Source organism: Carassius gibelio, chromosome B17, assembly GCF_023724105.1.
Source record: "Carassius gibelio isolate Cgi1373 ecotype wild population from Czech Republic chromosome B17, carGib1.2-hapl.c, whole genome shotgun sequence".
Lineage (NCBI taxonomy): Eukaryota > Metazoa > Chordata > Actinopteri > Cypriniformes > Cyprinidae > Carassius > Carassius gibelio.
In genome coordinates, this window is record NC_068412.1 from 5,198,776 (window position 1) to 5,218,798 (window position 20,023).

Consider the following 20,023-nt stretch of genomic DNA (forward strand, 5'->3'; position numbering starts at 1 on the left):
GTGGAGTCAGCTGTCTTAACCGCCCGTGGCTTGTTTCCTGTAAACACATACGAGCTTCATCACTGTGTCTGTCACGCGACTCATAAGCGCACAAATGGGTGACGCAGGACGTGAAAATGATAACTGCGTCGGGCTGAAACTAGCAAAAACGCTTGTCACGCCTGGCGTTGCATTACATCTTACTTTTTGGCCACATAAATATCAGCATCTGCACCAAATATTTTTGCTCAGTTTGTGTCTCTGAACTGAGGTGTTTTTTCTTCCTCATTGAGATCGAGTTCCATATTCTCACATTGTCATATTATATGAGCCATATAAAACCCTGATGTATTAAACGTGATGTTTAACAGATATCCGATATGCAAACTTCTTGCATACTCTTTTTAGAGTTTCAGTAAATGGTTCCATTTCAAAACATAATGTTATGTTTGTTATGCCATTGGTTCCAGAGTTCAGCAGCACCAGTATTGTGCTCTAGCTGTTATCTGTGTTATTGTGTTGCTCTCGCTGTTTATCACATATCTGAAGTGGGGAATTTCCTCTGTGATATCATTAGGCTGGACGTGAGCCTACAAGGACCAAGACCACATCCTGTTTTCAGTTGATGTGCATTCTCCTGCTATCATTTCACATTTCTGATCTGCCATATAGTGTCAGCACAGTCACTCCTCGGCGGTACCACTATGAAAATAAGTGAACACTTTTCAGAATAGTGTGTTCCTAATTATTCTCCATTTATAAGAATTGCTTATACATGCAGTTTTTTTTTTTTTTTTTTTTTTTTGCACATTGTCAGATGCAAAGGGGTTGCACAGGCATATGCACAGTTTGGTATTATTGTAATATAAATATGTGCAAATCTATAAATAAATAAAGAAAACAATAAAAATAAAAGCTCTATATGGTTTCAAATTTGAAAGGAAATAGATTTAAATTTTGTATTGTAATTTTTGTTTTTGTATTTTTTATTGTAACATTATTTTTTCATTTAAATTTGTAAATTTAATGTTAAAATAAAAAAAATATAATTATTAATTTTTGTAGTTCATATTCTATAAGTTTGCATATATTACTACTATAGTAATGCATTTCTTATTAATAAAAAATATATGTATTAAAATAATATTACCTAAAATATTACTATTAGCATTTTATTATTATTATTATTATTATTATTATTATTATTATTATTATTATTATTATTATTATTATTAGCTATATTAATAATCCACATTTAAGATTTACATTACATTACATTTACATTTATTCATTTAGCAGACGCTTTTATCCAAAGATGAAGACAGTGGAAGCTATCAAAAACAACAAAGAGCAATGATATATAAGTGCTATAACAAGTCTCAGTTAGGTTAACACAGTACACGTAGCATGGGATTTTAACTAATATTATAAAGATAGAATAAAAAAATAAAAGAATAGAGCAAGCTAGTTAGAGGTCTTTACACATACACACACACATACATATACAATTGCATAATAAATGAAAAGAAAATAGAATACAAACAGATTAGAAAGGTAGTTCGATTTTTTTTTAAAGAATAGAATTAGAATAGTGAGTGTTAAAGTTAGAGGGTCAAATAAAGATGTTAATTATCCTTGCTTGTCAGATTTTCACCCCTGAAGAGTTTGCATCAGTGTTGATGCTTGTGCACTTTTGAGGACTGCAGAGCGGAGCTGAATGTAGGTTTTGTTATGGTTATGTTGCATTATGAACCATATCATCCATCTTAGCCCATTTCTGAACACATCTTGCATGTGTTGCGTGCTTTTGATTGTGAAAATCACTGCTGCCAAACGCTGCTGTTAATCAGTCCAAGCCCTTTTATATGAGTTAAGCTCTCAAACATGTGGCCAAGATAGCAGATCTCAGACCCTTGAGACAATGAGTCACAAACCCGTTTAGATACAGTAACAGTCTATGAAGAGTCTGTTGTGGCTTTTTGTTATCCAGCTGTCAATAAACATTACTCTTTATGTAATAATCACTAAAGGCTCGATTGCTGTCCAGTCTTGTTGGTGAATGCTGTGTGCTTTCCTCCTAAACTGATTTGTGTGTGTGTGTGTTTAGTTTACATTGTTTTATTAGACAATGTAAAGTATTGCATCTTACATGTTCCCTGCCGAGAGGAAGTCTGAGGCGTAATTCAGCATGAGCTCATGGAGTATAATAGTTAGTTTATGGCAGGCCTGCTTTGTTTTGTCTGATGCACAACCCTGTGTTCCCTAGTTCACTCTCTGATAAGCCACCAGGCAACTTTGGTAACATGATGGCTTTTGTCTATGAAAAATACAAGAAATAGAATGTGTTAAACTGTTACATTGTCTTCAGATCTAGTGCAAATGATGGCTGTAGTAGTCAGACATTTACAGGCATAAATTCAAGTATATATATATATATTAGTGGTGGGCCGTTATCGCCGTTAACGCGAGACTCTTATTGGGCGATTAAAAAAAAATATCGCCGTTAATCTATTGTCAAAGTTGGGTTGGGAGCTGGGTCTATACTAAGCAAGCTATGATGACTTTCACCTTGATATTTTATATAACCGACTGGCTGAGGCCAGCCTAAAAAGATGCTCAGGACAGTTGACGGGCCACTGCTGCAATCGTCACGAAAGCTTATCTTTCTCACGTGTTGTTAAGCCGTACCGCTTGTCGATTTAAACATTAAAGCATCCAAAAACAAGACGCGGAAAAGCTGAACAGAGCTGGTGCACGCTGTGTTCGGTGCGGAGAGAGCCGCGTATCACGGACAGCGACACTGAACCGAGCTCTCTTCTGCGAAGTTAACCTCGAAGTCCCTCCTGCATCTGAACGAACAAATATAAATCGCAGTTTGAACAAACAAAAAGATGTGAAAGAGCCCAAGTCAACACCGCGGTGTTCTGGTGTTCAGGGCTCGCGCTGAGAAAGGCGTCTCAAAACACTTGAACATCGAATTTGCTTATTTTTGCTCTTGTGCCGACAAATACATACAAAATATGTCAAAATATCCACCTTGGAAATTATGCTCGAAAAAACTGTCAGTTATTTCTTAAGAGAAAGTAAACAGTTGAGGAAAAAAATGGGATGTGTATTATATTGGATGCGTTCATCGTCTCTTAAAGTGACGGTGCCTAATTTAGCTGCTGGCTGCTGTAATGTTAATCCAAGAAAATAAAAATGAAAATCACTCACTGCTCTTGACTACTTTGTAGTTTTAACAGTAAAAACTAAAATTATTCAGACACCAGATATATATTTTATATATATAGCAAATAGGGGTGCTCCGATCACGATCGGCCGATCGTTAATGCGCATCTCGTCATTAAAGCCAGTTCTCTAATCAGCGGTTAATTCCATCAGGTGCGTGATTTCACATAGAGCAGCTGTTACTACACAGAGCCGTTGTTAATAGAGAAGATGCGCCAATAAACGCTGAAAATTAACGTGATTTGCGCATCTTCTCTATTAACAACGGCTCTGTGTAGTAACAGCTGCTCTATGTGAAATCACGCACCTGATGGAATTAACCGCTGATTAGAAAACCGGCTTTACTGACGAGATGCGGATAACGATCCGCCGATCGTGATCGGAGCACCCCTAATAGCAAAACTGTAATAATGTGAGAAATGTTGAAGGTGAATAAATGTAGGTTTGATTGTATATTTCATTTTTACATTGAAGACTATCCAGTGCTATTTTACATTTAATTATTTGGTTTCTGTACCTTGACACCTACAAACTTGAAAAAAACTTAAACATCGTGTAAATAGCACAAATAAATAAAAATGTATGAACATACAAACTAAACAATTTCAAACCGGGCCCACTGGTACAACTTTCACCGGGTCCCCGCTGACCCCAGCTACGGCCCAGCTCACGCCTGTTTCACACATACTCCGTCTGCAGTGTGTATACAGTCCGTGTGCGTTACGTATGTGGTGCAGCACGGACTCAATGTTCTAATGCATCACCTAGCTTGATAAACCCCTTCTCAAAGACTTACTGTTTGACAATTTTATTTGGGTAACACACATATTCTGAATGCCTTCGGCAGAATTCGAATGAGCCTATTTAAACTAGATTAATCTAGATTAATTTCAAGATCACAGTGAGATTAATATAGATAAAAAAAATTAATCTATGCCCACCTCTAATATATATACTTTTTTTTTTTACACAAAAACTATCATTAGTGTAAAGCTGCTAAACGAACAGAATCTCAGTAGGTTCACTAACAATCTAGCTGGTGTTTGGATGACTGGTGCTCCACTCTGAGCCGTATCTCAGTAAGGAATGACGTGAATGTGTCGATTGTGTTGTGCAGATCAGTAGATGAGCTCAGTCTGTTCTCAGGGTGTTTCCTGAGGCGGGATGGGGGCCTGCTGGAATCTGAGCAGCCCGTGTCTGAGCACGTCTCTGTGAGGAGGGCGTCCCTCAACCGAGGGGCTGTCATGCAAGGTCATTTGTCTTCTAGCGTTTCTGAAGAACAGACGCTAGATAGCCGGATAGAAGCACAGGGAGAGAATTTTTTAGGATCATACTGTCAGTTGCAGGACTCCCAGGGAAAGTAAGCAGTCTTGGCTTAGAGTCCTAATGGAAGAGAAAGATGGCTCTTTCACTCACTCGCTCAGTTCATTTGGCAAAAGTGAGAACACAACAAGACTTTTATCTGTCTGTAATTTATTGCTTTTTATTTTCCTTATGTGAAAATGAATCCGGAAGGTTTCCTGTTCTGTCTGTGATCCAGGAACAATTTACGGTGTGTACATTGGAGGGAGAGTCTTGTGCTTGTATATGGGCCAGACATCTGACCAGAATTGACCCACAATTGATTAGTTGTCTGGGATAAATTATTATATCATAAAACTATACTGGTTGGGTTATTTGTCTATACATCACTAATTATAAGTTTTAATAAATTAAAAGGGTTAATGAGGGTTGCACAGAAGAACCAGATAAATTGTTACAAAGAAATACAAATCGAATGCCATTCTTCAGAGAAAGAGGCATTTAACCCCTTCTGATTGATTTTCTCAAACAAAAGGGAATTCTAGTAGTGTGTGTGTTTGGTGGGAGAAAAGAAAAAATGACATGACTGGTCAAATTTTTAAATGTAAGATATTCTTCAGTATTAAACTCTCAAACAATTTCATTTAACCACTGAGTTGCCATTCTGTTCTGAACTTTTTCTAATGTACAAGTATATTTTTGTCCATTTCTGGGTGATTCTACTCATCCATAAATTTTCACCTTTTGATTGTTTCTGTAGTAATAGTGTATGGGATTTTAATCTCCAATCCTTTTGGGTTAATCATTTTTAAGCAGTATAGTATTTTTTAAACAATAGTTAAGTCAAATAAAACCGCAGTGTGTTGTGTCTAACATTAAACCCAATGCAGCTGGTTGTCAAAACAACCCAGTGCTGGGTTTTTCCCTTTTTGACCAAGCGCTGGGTTGCCAAAATTACCTAGATTGAGTTGTTTATAACAGTATTTATTAATAAACTGTGATATACATTGTAGTTTATTTGATTTCAGATGATCCAATCTAACTAATCTAAGCTTTGGCCACATGTCCTCTACTGCACGAAACTTGTGTACATGTGAGGTCAAAATTAGTTTTATGGAAGTGATTTTTGCATTGAAGGACTTTAATTTGTTGATGTGTAATCCAGATGTTTTTACTTGTAGAATTTCCATGCAAGTGTTCATGTCAATCTATAAAGCCTGGGAAAATCAAGTCAAAGTTAGTAGATCGCGACTATAAATAAGATGTTTGATGTGCATCCAAGATGTTTTATCAGTTATCTGGTCAGTGAGGAATTCCCAGCATTTGAATTTATGCACACTGTGACCTCGCAAGACCTCTAACACCTGCAGATGTGAATGGAGCAAAGCATTGAAGTAGCTGTTCTAGCCTGACACAGGTTTCCTCTTTTTTAGGGAGTATGTGTTTGTTGCGACACAAGAATACACAAGTCTGTAAATCTGAATTAATTCTAACTTGATTCGACTTACTCATAATGGCATTAGAGTTGACATTGACAGAACAGAAAGTGGATACTGAAAACTTTAAGAGCTGTGAAGATGTGCATTAAACCTCTGGAGTCAAAGGATATTTTTGGGGCCTGGAGAAGTTTCGTCATGCCCTGACATTTGTGCTTTTTTCAGTTGCTTATAAACATCTAAATGGCCAAAGTCTAATCTCACTGTAATCAGCACAAACTGGGCTATAATAATACGTGACATGCATGTATGTACATGATTGTGTTTTTGAGGAAAAACGATGTTATGCGTGATTAGTGAAAAACTAAAAATGTTAAATCCCTTGAATAAGGCCATAAAACACATACATAACATTGGTTCCCGGGATTGTTGAGAACTGGAGCTTGTAGCCTAGAATTTTTCTTTCTAAATTATGTGAAAATCATCTTGTTTACTCATTCACAGAAAACAATTTCTAAGACACTTTTTGTTGGTAAAAGTCATATGCGAGTAGGCGTCAACCATCATGAATATCATTGTGATTTACACCTGAGAAGACAAAGCCCTGCATAATGAGCTGCATAATGAACTGCATAATGAGCCTCTCATTCAACTGTGCCACTGTGAGTGAGGAGTTACAATAAAGAATGTGAGAACAAAATAAAAGTATATAATTTTATGTTTGTAGTTTATTTAGAATATATTTAATTATCCCACAACATAATTTAATATCCACTTGCGGGTGCCGTTAAACAGTTTATTAGGAACAATCAAAGCTGACTTTCAAACTGAATTTTTTGCATCATTACTCCAGTCACACAATCCTTCAGAAATCCTTTTAACAACCTTATTTTCTACAAAAAAAACAAAACATTTATTGCTGTTATTGTTATTGTTATTGTTATTATTATTATTATTATTATTATTAACGTCTTTTGTTCTTACATTCTGAAATCTGCCATTTTCACCTTCATGTCAATCCAAACCTCAACTTTCTTTCATTATATAGCATAAAAGAAAGTAAAGGGGTTTGGAATGACACGAGGATGAGTAAATGATATATCACAAGCTGATTTTTTGCAGTAATCTTGTGAAAAGCTTATTATTATTATTTGGAGTTATTTTCTTGTTCTCTGGGAATGTTAAGAGAGGCTTGTTAGAAGTTAGTTGTTATATGCCCTGTTTACAGAGATATTTGGTGGTTTTTGTAAGCCAAGTCAATGTTGTGATCTCTGTGAGAGAAAATCAGCCAGCCTTCCACTGCTTGTAATGTTGTCCTTGAGTTATTTGTTGTCATAATGGACTAAATTCAATTATGATGCCGGTGAAGATACTGAGCCCTAGTACCCTACCATCCTACTATACTAAATGCCTTTTTCAGTTTACGCGTAAATGCATCAAATCAGCAAGCACAGTTTCAGTTTGATTCAATTCTATTTAAATGGTTTCAAAGCAGCTGCACTGAGTACATTGCCATTATGCTCAGAATGAGTAAGCCAACTGTGGCAAGAAAAACCTCCTGAAGATTAATCAGTATGAGGAAGGAATCGTGAGAGGAACCAGATTCGGTATGGCTTAAAGAGTTAGTTCACCCAAAAATGAAAATTATGTCATTATGTCCCTCATGTCATTCCAAACCCGTAAGACCTCCGTTCATCTTCGGGACACAGTTTAAGGTATTTTAGATTTAGTGCTTTCTGACACTCCATTGAAAATGTATGTATGGTATACTTTTCCCTGTCTAGAAAGATATAAAAACATCATCAAAGTAGTCCATGTGACATCAGAGGGTCAGTTAGAATTTGTTGAAGCATCAAATTATTTTTTTTGTCATTTATTTAAAGGGTTAGTTCACCCAAAAATGTAAATTATGTCATAGTCTAGGCTTAAAGGGCTGGTTGATTGTGATTTTTACTTTTTAAACTTTACTTAGTGTGAAATGTTGGTGTTGGGAAGTCTGACTTACTTCCGGCAATGCGAACCAAGCTCCTGCTGCGGTCATACAGGGACCAGACGGCCCTTTGCAGAGTGCCCCGTACCCCATACTCCCGGAACACCTCCCCCCCCACAGGAGGCCGCGAGGGACACGGTCGAATGCCTTCTCAAAATCCACAAAACACATGTGGACTGGTTGGGCAAACTCCCATGAACCCTCCAGCATCCTGGTGAGGGAATAAAGCTGGTCCAGTGTTCTGTTACCGAGATGAAAACCGCATTGTTCCTCCTGAATCCAAGGTTCGACTATCGGCCGAATTCTCCTCTCCAGTACCCTTGCATAAACTTTGCAAGGAAGGCTGAGGAGTGTGATTCCCCTTGTAGTTGGAACACACCCTCCGGTCCCCTTTCTTGAAAAGAGGGACCACCACCCCAGTCTGTCATTCCAGAGGCATGTCGGTGGGGTTGAGGAGATCCTCAAAGTATTCCTTCCACCATCCGACGATATCCCCAGTTGAGGTCAACAGTTGCCCACCTCCAATGTTAGCAGTATTGTCAGGGCACTGCTTCCCTTCCTGAGGCACTACGGTTTGCCATAATCTCTTCGAAGCCAACCAATAGTCTTTATCCATGGCCTCAACAAACTCCTCCCAGACCCAAGTTTTTGCCTCCACAACCACCCGAGCTGCAGCCTGCTTGGACTGCCGGTACCCGTCAGCTGCCTCAGGACTCCTGCAAGCCAGCCAGGCCTGGTATGACTCCTTCATCAGCTTGACAGCATCCCTTACTTCTGGTGTCCACCACCGGGTTCGGGGATTGCCACCTTGACAGGCACCAGAAACCTTATAGCCACAGATCCGAGTGGCCGCATTGACATTGGAGGCTGAGAACATGGTCCACTCTGACTCAATGGCTCCAGCCTCTGTCAGAATCTGGTCGAAGCTCCTGGAGGAAGGAATTGAAAATCTCTCTGACAGGGGGCTCAGCCAAACGTTCTCAACAGACCCTCACAATACATTTGGGTCCTGCACCGAGTCTGTCCAGCTTCCTCCCCTGCCATTGGATCCAACTCACCACCAAGTGATGATCAGTTGACAGCTCCGCCCTTCTCTTTATTCGAGTGTCCAAGATATACTGCCGGAGGTCAGACAAAATGACCACAAAGTCGATCATCGACCTCCGGCCTAGGGTGTCCTGGTGCCACGTGCACTGATGCACACCCTTATGCTTGAACATGGTGTTCGTTATGGACAAACTGTGACTTGCACAGAAGTCCAATAACAGAACACCACCCAGGTTCAGATCGGGGGGCCATTCCTCCCAATCATGCCCCTGCAGGTGTCACTGTCACTGCACACATGAGTGTTAAAGTCCCCCAGTAGAACGACAGAGTCCCCGATCGGAGCACTTTCCAGCACCCCTCCCAGAGACCCCAGGAAGGCCGGGTACTCTACACTGCCATTTGGCCCGTAAGCAAAAATGACAGTGAGAGACCTATTCCTGACCCGAAGGCGTAGGGAAGCCCCCGCCCTGGGCCTGGCTCCAGGGTGGGGCCCTGGCTGCGAATTGCCGGGCGACATCATGGTTCTTGTTTGTGAATTATTCATAAAAGGGCTATTGAACCACTATTTGTCTGACCCATCCCCTAGGACCTGTTTGCCTTGGGAGACCCTACCGGGGGCATATAGCCCCGGACAACATAGTTCTTAGGATCATTCGGGTACTCAAACCTCTACACCACGATAAGGTTGCGGTTCAAGGACACATTGAGGGAAATATCCCTCATCTGCTGGCTTATGGAATGACAAACATCAGCTAAAAGAGATGAGTTAATAATTAGGATAATTAGGAGTTGTTGGTGGGGCTGGATGTGATCAGGACAGAAGCTTGTGAGGTAGAGTCAGAGAAAATTGTGATAATGTTAGACTTATTCCCTGATTATATACTGTTATATCCTAAGAATAATAGTCGGGATTCCAGGCCTAACAATACAGCACAGCTGAGCACATATCTATAAATATGCTATGAGGTTGGCTAGAAAGAAGAGTCTAGACTCAAGCTGAGAGAGTGTATTGCATATCTCAGAGGCCATGAAGGAAAAGGATATACATCCTCTGGTGGAGCGTTGGATATTGAATGCACAATTTCTACCTCACTCAATGCATTTGCATTAACTGTTTTATTATGTGCAATAATTTTATATTCACCTGCATTCTCTGGATACTCGCATTATATAAAATCTCACTGTGCAACTATAATAGATATTATATTAGTTTGCAGGTCAGAAGTTGGGAATACAATTTTAAATTGTTTTTAAACTTAGTCACTTATCCTCACCAAGGTTGCATTTATTTTTTAGCTGACTGTAATTATAATGCAATGCATTAAAATTATTTCAAGTTATACATCATGAACTTATTAATTCATATGCCACCCTGATAATGTACTGTATAAGGGATATTAATGAAGTGGCTTTTAATCAAGAAATTGTTGTCAAACACCATGTTGTGTTACTATAAAGCATGACTCAGTTGAACATCTTAGACGCTGTATTAAAGGGACATCTTAAAATGTTCTAATAATGGTTTAATAAATAACTCTGAATTTTGTTTTATTAAATTACATCTGGTGTGGAATACATATAGAGCTGCATGTCATAACAGTGAAAGCTAGTGCCATTGTTCCTTGTGACTGCACCTGAAGGAAGCACGTATAAGCAGTTCATTAAAGGACATGAGACCGAGCCTTGTGGCACTCCATAATCCTTAGGTCGGACATCTCCTCATGCACATTCATAAATATAGCAAATGTGACATAAACAAGGCCAGGATGAGAATGTGATTGAAAGAAAGTCTGAAAGAAAATTACAATGTATAATGTCAAAGGTAATACTAAAATTGGAATTTGTGTTCAGACCCACGATGACTAATAACTATCGTCAAAATAATACCTGTTTCTGATGTATATTATATATTGAGGTATATTGATAGTTATATTTCATATATATGTATATGTGTATATGTACATATATATATATATATATATATATATATATATATATATATATATATATATATATATATATATATATATATATATATATATATATATATATATATATATATATACTCAATACATGACAAAGGCCACAGGAGTAACATAATGCTTTGTTTGATCCAAGTATGTTTATCTTTTGTTTCCAGAGATCTGAGATTCAACAAAATCAAGGATTTACAGCCAGGATCCTTCAGACGATTAAAAAACCTCAATACACTGTAAGCTTCAATGTTTTCATAACTGGTTTCATGAAGAGCACACCTCATAAAACTAAACTTTTTGGAGCATGTTCCTTTGATTGCATTTGTTTAATGCCTTTCTTTCCTCTTTCTTAAAGGCTTTTAAATAACAACCACATTAGAAGAATCCCAAGAGGAGCCTTTGAAGATTTGGAAAGCCTAAAATATCTGTGAGCTTTTCTTTACCTCTTTTGATTGCTTATTCAAATATAGAAATTGTGGAAAAAATTTAAATACAGAAAGTTCTGAATTAGAGAGGCCAAGTAATATAGATTTTAAAGCATAGATACTGTACAACCAGTGCCCGAAAGTTAAAGTTACAATGTACAACATAGTAGGTGATATGAGAAAAAAAAAGCTTTCACTTGATTTCAGAACCATGAGCCAACATGTTGCACCATGCTCACCACTTGTATGAATGATTCAGTCATTACTACTGCCATTGTTTGACACAGAAGAGAGTTGAGGTCATGGAAAGAGACTCTCACACATGTGGGAAACTTAATTGTCTGCACTGTAAAATTATCTGTCTGACGGCCCTGACCCAAAAGTGCGGAGATCAGAGGCAGACGGAGCAGGAATAATTGCCCTCTAGGCAGACGTTGCACTGTTCCTGTCTTTGTTCGTCACAGAGCAATCTGAGAATCTGTGGTGAGAGCAGCCTGTGTTTATATTTAAATACAGTTGGTTGTTTGAAATGTTTCACACCTGGTTTTGCCTAGATAACATCTAAACTCAGCTGCTAAGAGAATACAGTAAGAGTAAAGTATGTGTAGGTTAATCTCACCAACTTGTCAAAAACATGTCTTGGTCATATTTCACCCCCAAATCAAAAGAAATAAATATTTCTGCTTTGAGAACATTTTGCATAAGAAAACCTCACATTTTTTCAGGGTTATTATTGTGAAATGATATATTACAAAGGGTTGATTTTATTCCCGTTTTATATTTACATAACATTTATACTTAGTTTAAATATATGTACTAATATACATAAAACTAAAATAAAATGAATTTTATATATATAAAGTTTAAACAACAAAAACACACAACTAAAACTTTAAATCTTAATATTATCTTAATGAAAGTGACATACAACCAAGTATGGTGACCCATACTCTGAATTCGTGCTCTGCATTTAACCCATCCAAAGTGCACACACACAGCAGTGCACACACACACACACGCACACACACACACACACACACACCGTGAACACACGCCCGGAGCAGTGGGCAGTCATGCTACGGTGCCTGGGGTGCACCTCAGTTGTAGTATTGCTGGACCGAGACTCGAACCCACAACCTTAGGGGTTAGGAGTCACTCACAACTTCCCACAACTTTTTAGAAGAACTGATATGATAATTTAATTATTACCCCCGCTGGATTTTTTTTTTTTTTTTTTTTTTACAAATATAGTGGGGTCCAAAAGTCTGCATATTTTTTATTTTTATGTTTGTTTTATCATTGAAACCAGGACAAAAATAGAAAATGTTAGGGATTCAATACATTTAAGGAAATTTTGAGGAACAATATTCACATAATCATATACATTTTTTCAGTTTTACTTTTTGTTTAAATTGTTACTTGATATCAATAGAGAAATGAATATCAATGGAGTAATACTGAGAAAAATAGAAACAAAAAATTCCTAATTATTTCAGACTTCAGCATGGTCTGTGTGATATTCCCATTACAGCAATAATATTCTTTGCAGATTCTTAACTTTAACATCTCTCATAACTTAGTGCTTTGCTTGAGTGGTGCTTATATATTCAAATATTGAAGACTCGTATGGGAAGACACAGCATATCTGCAGCATACACTTCCTGTGGGATGGTGTCATAGTCCTCAAGGTCACAGGATCATGTGGTTTATGTGACTATGCTCTGGTTCTCAACAGCCCACTGTCCCTGGGCAGAAAAACCACAAACTTTCATTCCTGCTTCCCACAGGCCATCCCTTGTTTGTTATCAATATACAGTCAATATGCAACAGGTTTTTTGCTATTATTCCTGCATTATTTGATTAAAAAGTCAATTTTGATCTTTATTTCTGTGTGTACATGTTGTGCTTGTTTTATATTTCTTTTCTCTGTTAAAAATAGGAGACCTCTCAGTGTTTGACACTCACTATTGTACTAATACTCCTGAATAATCCTTTCAGCTATTTGTACAAGAATGAAATCCAGGCGATAGACCGAGAAGCTTTTAAGGGCCTTGTCTCTCTAGAACAACTGTAAGTAACCTTTTGCCTTGTCACCTCCTGTCTAGTTTTTAATATGCATTTTGACCCATGTTTTTAAAAATTACAAATATTTTATGTGCACTTTATTTTATTCAGCTGAAAAAGAATCCATGATTTTGATGCGGCTTGTGATGTACCAAGAAGCACATAAGCACATTTTGCAGTCACCTCAAATATTTCTTATTACTCTCCATGATCCTTTGACTCTGTTATTGTTGACCACATTTAAAACCCACAGTATATTTGCCTTGGAGCAAGAGTTATTTACTGTCACCGAAATGTGTTATTGCCTTGTTCATTTTGTTCAAGTCAAAATGAATCGGAATTGGAGCATATTTGCTTTCCTAAAACACGTCCCTGATCTTACATGATTAACTGGTGCACATTGTTTTAAAGAAAATAAAATAATGGTCTCCATCCAAGTTCTCAAGAAATTAAAAAAAGAGTCCTGCTTTTTGTTTTCTTGTTGAAAATGCATAAGATTAAGGAAGTCAAACAAGTACTGGACAAGTTTTTGTTGACAGACATTAGGCTCAGAAAATGTCATGGTGAGGTCAAATTAAACTTGAGGAAAAGCTCAAGGTTCTGTGTTTATGGCAAGTAAAACAAAGTGACTCTGTCTCACAGATACCTGCACTTCAACAACATCGAGTCTTTGGAGCCGGAGTCTTTCTCTCATCTTCCCAAGCTGGAGCGGCTGTGAGTTATGCATGCATCTCAGACCTCACAATCACTCCGGTCCCTACAGAGTTGCATGTGTAGGCAAATGTGTGCTATGAGCTGTAGCCTATGTTCTGGTTTGTTTTGAGAGGAATCGTTTTCAAAGGGATGTTTTGACCCTGTAAACCCTGACATATTAAAGAAAAATAATGAGTGCTTTTGTTTGTATTTAAATTACCATAAAAAATTTAATGGTGCAATTTGCACTTCCATGTGTTGAGTAAAGATAGGATGACATTTTTTTTGTTTTCCAAATGGAGGACAGTGGGGGCAGGAGGCAGATGGCCGGTTGGGTGTGGGGGTTAAAGTAGCCCCCAAATTAGTGCAAAGATCATATTACAAATATCTAAATTCAAAATAGTCACTGTTATGCAGATTGACCATAAACATAGCTAAATGTTTCAATACAAGCATTTCAGTCACATTTATGCAACATTTTAAACCTTTAACCCACGGGGAAAATCAACCCATGGAAATGGCAGCCCTGCATCCAACATGATCTGCAGGAGTCAGATTTGACTAATCATGAGTCTTGAATAAGGAGAGATGACTGACGGACGATGGTGGAGGATTTGCTGCTCAACATATCCTGAGCTCATTGACAAATATCTTATCTCGTAAGATGTGCTTCCTTTACACGGAGTACGCATGATTGCGAAATCGAAAGTGAACCACGAGCACTCATTCAAAGGTGGTTGCAATACTCCACATATTGATGGTGGCTGCCTGCTGCATGAAAATGATTTGCAGTATTGTAATGTCAGCAGAACTGGACACACACCACAGGAGTGGAACACACACACTGTGGGAGCACGCGGTAATGCTCATAAATACAGTGGAAGCAGGATTAAGAAAACAGTCCTACAAAAAATGTACACAATGAATGACGACTGTAGAAAGCCTCAAAACCTAAAATCCTGTCCGGTTGCATTTTTTAGGTCCAGAAAGGGGACATATGGTCACCCTAAGACCACTTCATGTAAAAACGAAGATGCACAAAATAAAAAATTCTACATTATACTTTTACAAAGTATTAACAAAATGTAAGTAATATGAACTCTTGATTAGTTACATGCCACTGCACTTATTTAGTAACGTCTATTTCTCATTGAGTGACTTTAGTATGAAGGTTTAGGTCTTTCTCTTTACTTAAAAACGCATAAAATAGCACTCAATGTCACAATTTACTCTCATGATTCAGCTCTGTGCAAAGCACGCTGGGAACTAACAGTCCACTACCCAGCAGAAATAGATTAGTTTAACATTTTGTAGTGGACTGTGTTGTTTAGCTCAAATGGTTCAAGCAGCTTAAATCATTTTTATTACGGTTTTCTCTGTCTCATTTCTTTCTGTTGACCCGAATCCTAAATGTTTGGAGATTGTGGCGCTGGATTCACCCACACACATTCTGATGTCTTTCAATGACGGGAAAGGCACTCGTACATAAACAGGGACTAACACGCGAGTTAGGGACCAGCTCACTGCTGGAGTTTCCAGAGAAGCTAGAAGCTGGTGAAGAAGTGAACATGTATAAAGAATATACATCTGGATGCTGATCAATCAAACAATGCTTTTTGTTGTTTATTTGACTAGTTGTGAACAGTAATGTCATCCCTGGGAAAGTGACCCCATCTGATCTGGTAGAAAATAAGAACATCCCTGTGGACCTTCATCTTTGCATCTCTATTCCACAGAGCATGTAAACTACTCGTCAACATTTAGGATTAATTAGGCCTACAGTTTTCATGTTTTGTTCGGTTTAGTTTTCTTCTGCTCACCAAGACGGTACTTATTTGATCAAAAATACAGTATAAAATTGTAATACTGTGAAATATTATACTCCGCTACACATGCATCAGGGATCTGATCAGAAAGCACTGTTTTCCAGTCTGCTACAAGTGTCACAACCATCTGAATTTGTGCTTTGCAAAAATGGAAACTGCCATTTCAAAAAAACTGCCAAACAATTTTTTTTTGAAGATTTTGTTTTGTGTTCTCTATCAAGTCAGATCACCTTCAAAACAAATTGTACACAATTTGTACTACACACCATTCACAGATTATAAATAATAATAATAATAATAATAAGATTAGATACCACAGAATAAGAAAATCACTGAATCTTAATGGGAACACTAGTATAGTAATGCTTTTAAGGCACGCGTCTTGTTTGTTGTTGTTTTTTATTTTTTTGTCCAGATCACGGATTTTCTGTGCCTGATTTTTAAATACACAGTTTTGAAACTGTGCACCTCTCTCCCTGATGTCTATTGCAGGTTTCTGCACAACAACAGAATTACTCATCTTGCATTAGGAACCTTCTCCCAGCTGCAGTCCATGAAGAGACTGTGAGTATTGCTCAAGCTGATTTATGGTTGGGTGAAGCAGAAGTTTGCTCAGAGGTTGTCTTTGCATTTAGCTAAAAACTAAAAACTTTTGTTCCACTTAAGCTGCAAATACGTTATAAATAACACATGTAATTAAAATATTTAGTGCAGTGTTGTTTTAACATTTTTGAGATGTTTATTCAAATGTTGAATTGGTTGTCATTTTCAGTTTGAAGTTGTTGTTATTTTATTTGTGTTTTTGTCAATTTAATTTTTTTATTCAAAAGTGTAAAAAGAAATGTTCTTAATAAATTGATATTTAAATAACTTTTAATAAAGTGTAAATATACGAGAACTCCTGCTTGCTTTACCAAAAAAAAAAAAAAAATCATGGTTTTATTTCAGTTAACTACTGTTTAATATCAATGTTTTAGTACCATTCCTTTAGATGAGGATGTTAAAAAGTAATTTTAAAATATTTATTAACACAGTTTAGAATTTTAGGAGTTTCAATGTTTTGATGTACTAAATAACTTGAATCTACTAAATATGAAAGAAAATGTTTCAATTTTTGTGTTGATATTCTGAACCTCCTCCTACCAGCCATTCGAGACGAGATATTAAAACTTGTTTGGCAACGATTAGGATTAGAGGTACAAAAAACAGTTGTTGCATTTGAGTTTAGAAAGTCTGAGGGTTACCATTGCTACAAGTGTATCAGTGATTTGATCATCTAACATTGTGTTATTTTAACCAAAGATCTGCAAAAAAATTTTATTTTCATTTTGTGTTTGTGTGTGTTTTAAGGCGCCTCGACTCAAACTCACTGCACTGTGACTGTGAACTGCTGTGGTTAGCCGATCTGTTGAAGCAGTACGCAGAGTCTGGTAACGCTCAAGCCGCGGCTACATGCGACTATCCAAGCCGCTTGCATGGACGCTCGGTCGCAACTCTCACTGCAGAGGAGCTCAACTGTGGTGAGGCCATTCACACATAAACACATAGCAATATAGGCTACACATTATTTAAAAAAATATATGATGAACTGACACTAAATAATTGAAAGATTTAACGCTTCTGCCCCCATTCACCGCATCCACATGATTCTGCTCAATGGGACCACTCAATGTCTTTGAACATGTAAGTCATCATAATAAATAACAGATGCTGATCTGGTTTGGGGAGCTGGATTATGGAGCGATTTCCCAGATGTGTCATTGTTTGCATGCTACACCACCTCCTCGTGAAACATTGGAAGTAGTGAACGGTCAAACGTGACTTTTTTTAATTTCAACCATCTGTGAAACAAATACGGGTAAACTCTACTGGGCTTTCTGACGTCAGAATTGTCAGCTGGGAAAAAAGCAGCTCCGATATATGGAGCTAATTATCAGTTCAGTGTTCACTGAAAAACAAAACCAGAAAAATCCTGTAAAAATGTATGGTAAAAAGGATCAGAGTTATTGGTTCCTGTGTATTTTATAACCATTTATTTCATTAAATAATATAATCTTAATGTACGTTTGTACCTTAAATGTACTTACTGGCACAATAGAAAGCTACTTGATGATTGATGAGTTCATTGTTAGTGGCCTGGCCATAAAACATGGTCAAGACTCGAGGTCGACCGATTTATCGGTTTTACCGATTAATCGGCACCAATCATTGATTGCTGGAACAATCGGTTATCGTAAAAGATCCATCACGATAGTTTTCCGCATTTCGTCATTTGCTGGAACGGCTGATAGTTTCCCGGGTTGGGTCTGTTGCTGGAGCGGCTGAGAAGGCTCTGCTTTCATTATACAGTGCGAGAGCGTCCTCTAGTGGCTCTAGATTTCCATTAAATTGCATTATATTTGCCCCGAATAGTTGTTAATGTACATAATGAATTGTATATTTAGTATAGTAGTCTTTCTGTGGCTCTAATGAAGTCTTTATGCTTAATTTATAGAGTTATAATATAGATTGCTCCGTTTTTTAAACACTGAACTTCAAACTTATCTTTGCCTCATTGTTCATTCTAGAAGTAAACTTTTGTCTGTTTGGTGAATAAATAAACTGTTTTAGACCGCTGCTCGAGTTTAACGCGATGCGTCAGAGGTGTGTGTTATACCGGTGAGTTCTCCTAGACTCAGCACTGCTCTTTCATTCTGATTAGATATTCATTAAGTGTTCAAGAATATAAGCATTTAAAGTGCAAGAGTAAACATTGTGCTGGTGGAATTGTAGGGCTCTATGTTATCCCGCGATGCAGAAAACGCAGACGGAGTCACGAAATCAATTCATAAAAACGTAATTCACAGTTTAGTGCGCGCGACGCTTGCGGTGATTTCAGCATCTGCTGTCTCACTAAATGAGGACGAAAACACATGAAGAACATTTCCAGAACTGTCACTTCATGAGCATTTGACCATTTGAACTGAACAAAAGCATCATATCACATGCACAGAATTGTATAGGTATTCATTTATTTTGCAACCCATCAAAATAAAAGTCCCGTTTTGAAGTCTATTGTTCAGTAGAAAGTACATGGCCTACTACTACTACTACTACTACTATTACTACTACTACTACTACTACTACTAAAAAGAAACAGACATTATTTTTTAAGGAATAATCACACAAAATTTCTTCCATGTTTTAACTAATAATAGAAAATCCCCTCTGTTTGCCAAAAAAAAATATTTTTTTGTGCCTAATTTTAAATAATTAAAAGACAAATAAAATGTATGTTCAATGCCTTAATTTGATACCAATAAAAATGTAAATACACACAGAATTTGTGATGGGGAAAAAATCATTAGGCTTCTTTTAGAAAAAGTAAGTTGTTTTAATGCGTTAGACATGTAATAAATGATTAGACATGCTAAAACAGAATTTAAAACACATGGTGAGAAAAAAATAAAACATTTCATGGGCCCTAATCATGTAATTCTTGTTAAACTTTTATTAAATTGATTTGAAAATGTATAAGTTTCATGATTTTATTTAATTAGACTTACTTTATGATTAATAAACTTTATCTTTTAAAAAGGAGTGCATTAAAATGGAAAAAAACAGAATCCAGAAAAATTTTATAACAGAATTTGGAAATAAAATGGAATTTAGGAAAACATTAAACAGATTTCATAGGACCTTATTAGAGTGTGGTAATTTCAACATTTACTATTACTGTTATTATTATTGTTATTATTATTATTATTATTATTACTACTAAAACTACTACTACTATTAGTATGGTTCAGTAGTTTTTTTTTTTTTTTTTTTATCGGTTTTACCGATTAATCGGCACCAATCATTGATTGCTGGAACAATCGGTTATCGTAAAAGATCCATCACGATAGTTTTCCGCATTTCGTCATTTGCTGGAACGTCTTATAGTTTCCCGGGTTGGGTCTGTTGCTGGAATTGGAATTTAGGAAAAAATTAAACAGATTTCATAGGACCTTATTAGAGTGTGGTAATTTCAACATTTACTATTACTGTTATTATTATTGTTATTATTATTATT

General features: G+C 37.0%; 1 protein-coding gene across 1 annotated transcript in view; it reads left to right on the top strand.

The window, feature by feature from the left end:
* The window catches only part of LOC127976189 (peroxidasin), a 72,973-nt gene that overhangs the window by 8,683 nt on the left and 44,267 nt on the right, over positions 1-20,023 (top strand). The window contains exons 2-7 of the mRNA XM_052580446.1: positions 11,126-11,197; positions 11,317-11,388; positions 13,385-13,456; positions 14,093-14,164; positions 16,462-16,533; positions 17,320-17,489. Coding sequence (XP_052436406.1) covers positions 11,126-11,197; positions 11,317-11,388; positions 13,385-13,456; positions 14,093-14,164; positions 16,462-16,533; positions 17,320-17,489 — 530 coding nt within the window. The remainder of the gene's footprint in view (positions 1-11,125; positions 11,198-11,316; positions 11,389-13,384; positions 13,457-14,092; positions 14,165-16,461; positions 16,534-17,319; positions 17,490-20,023) is intronic.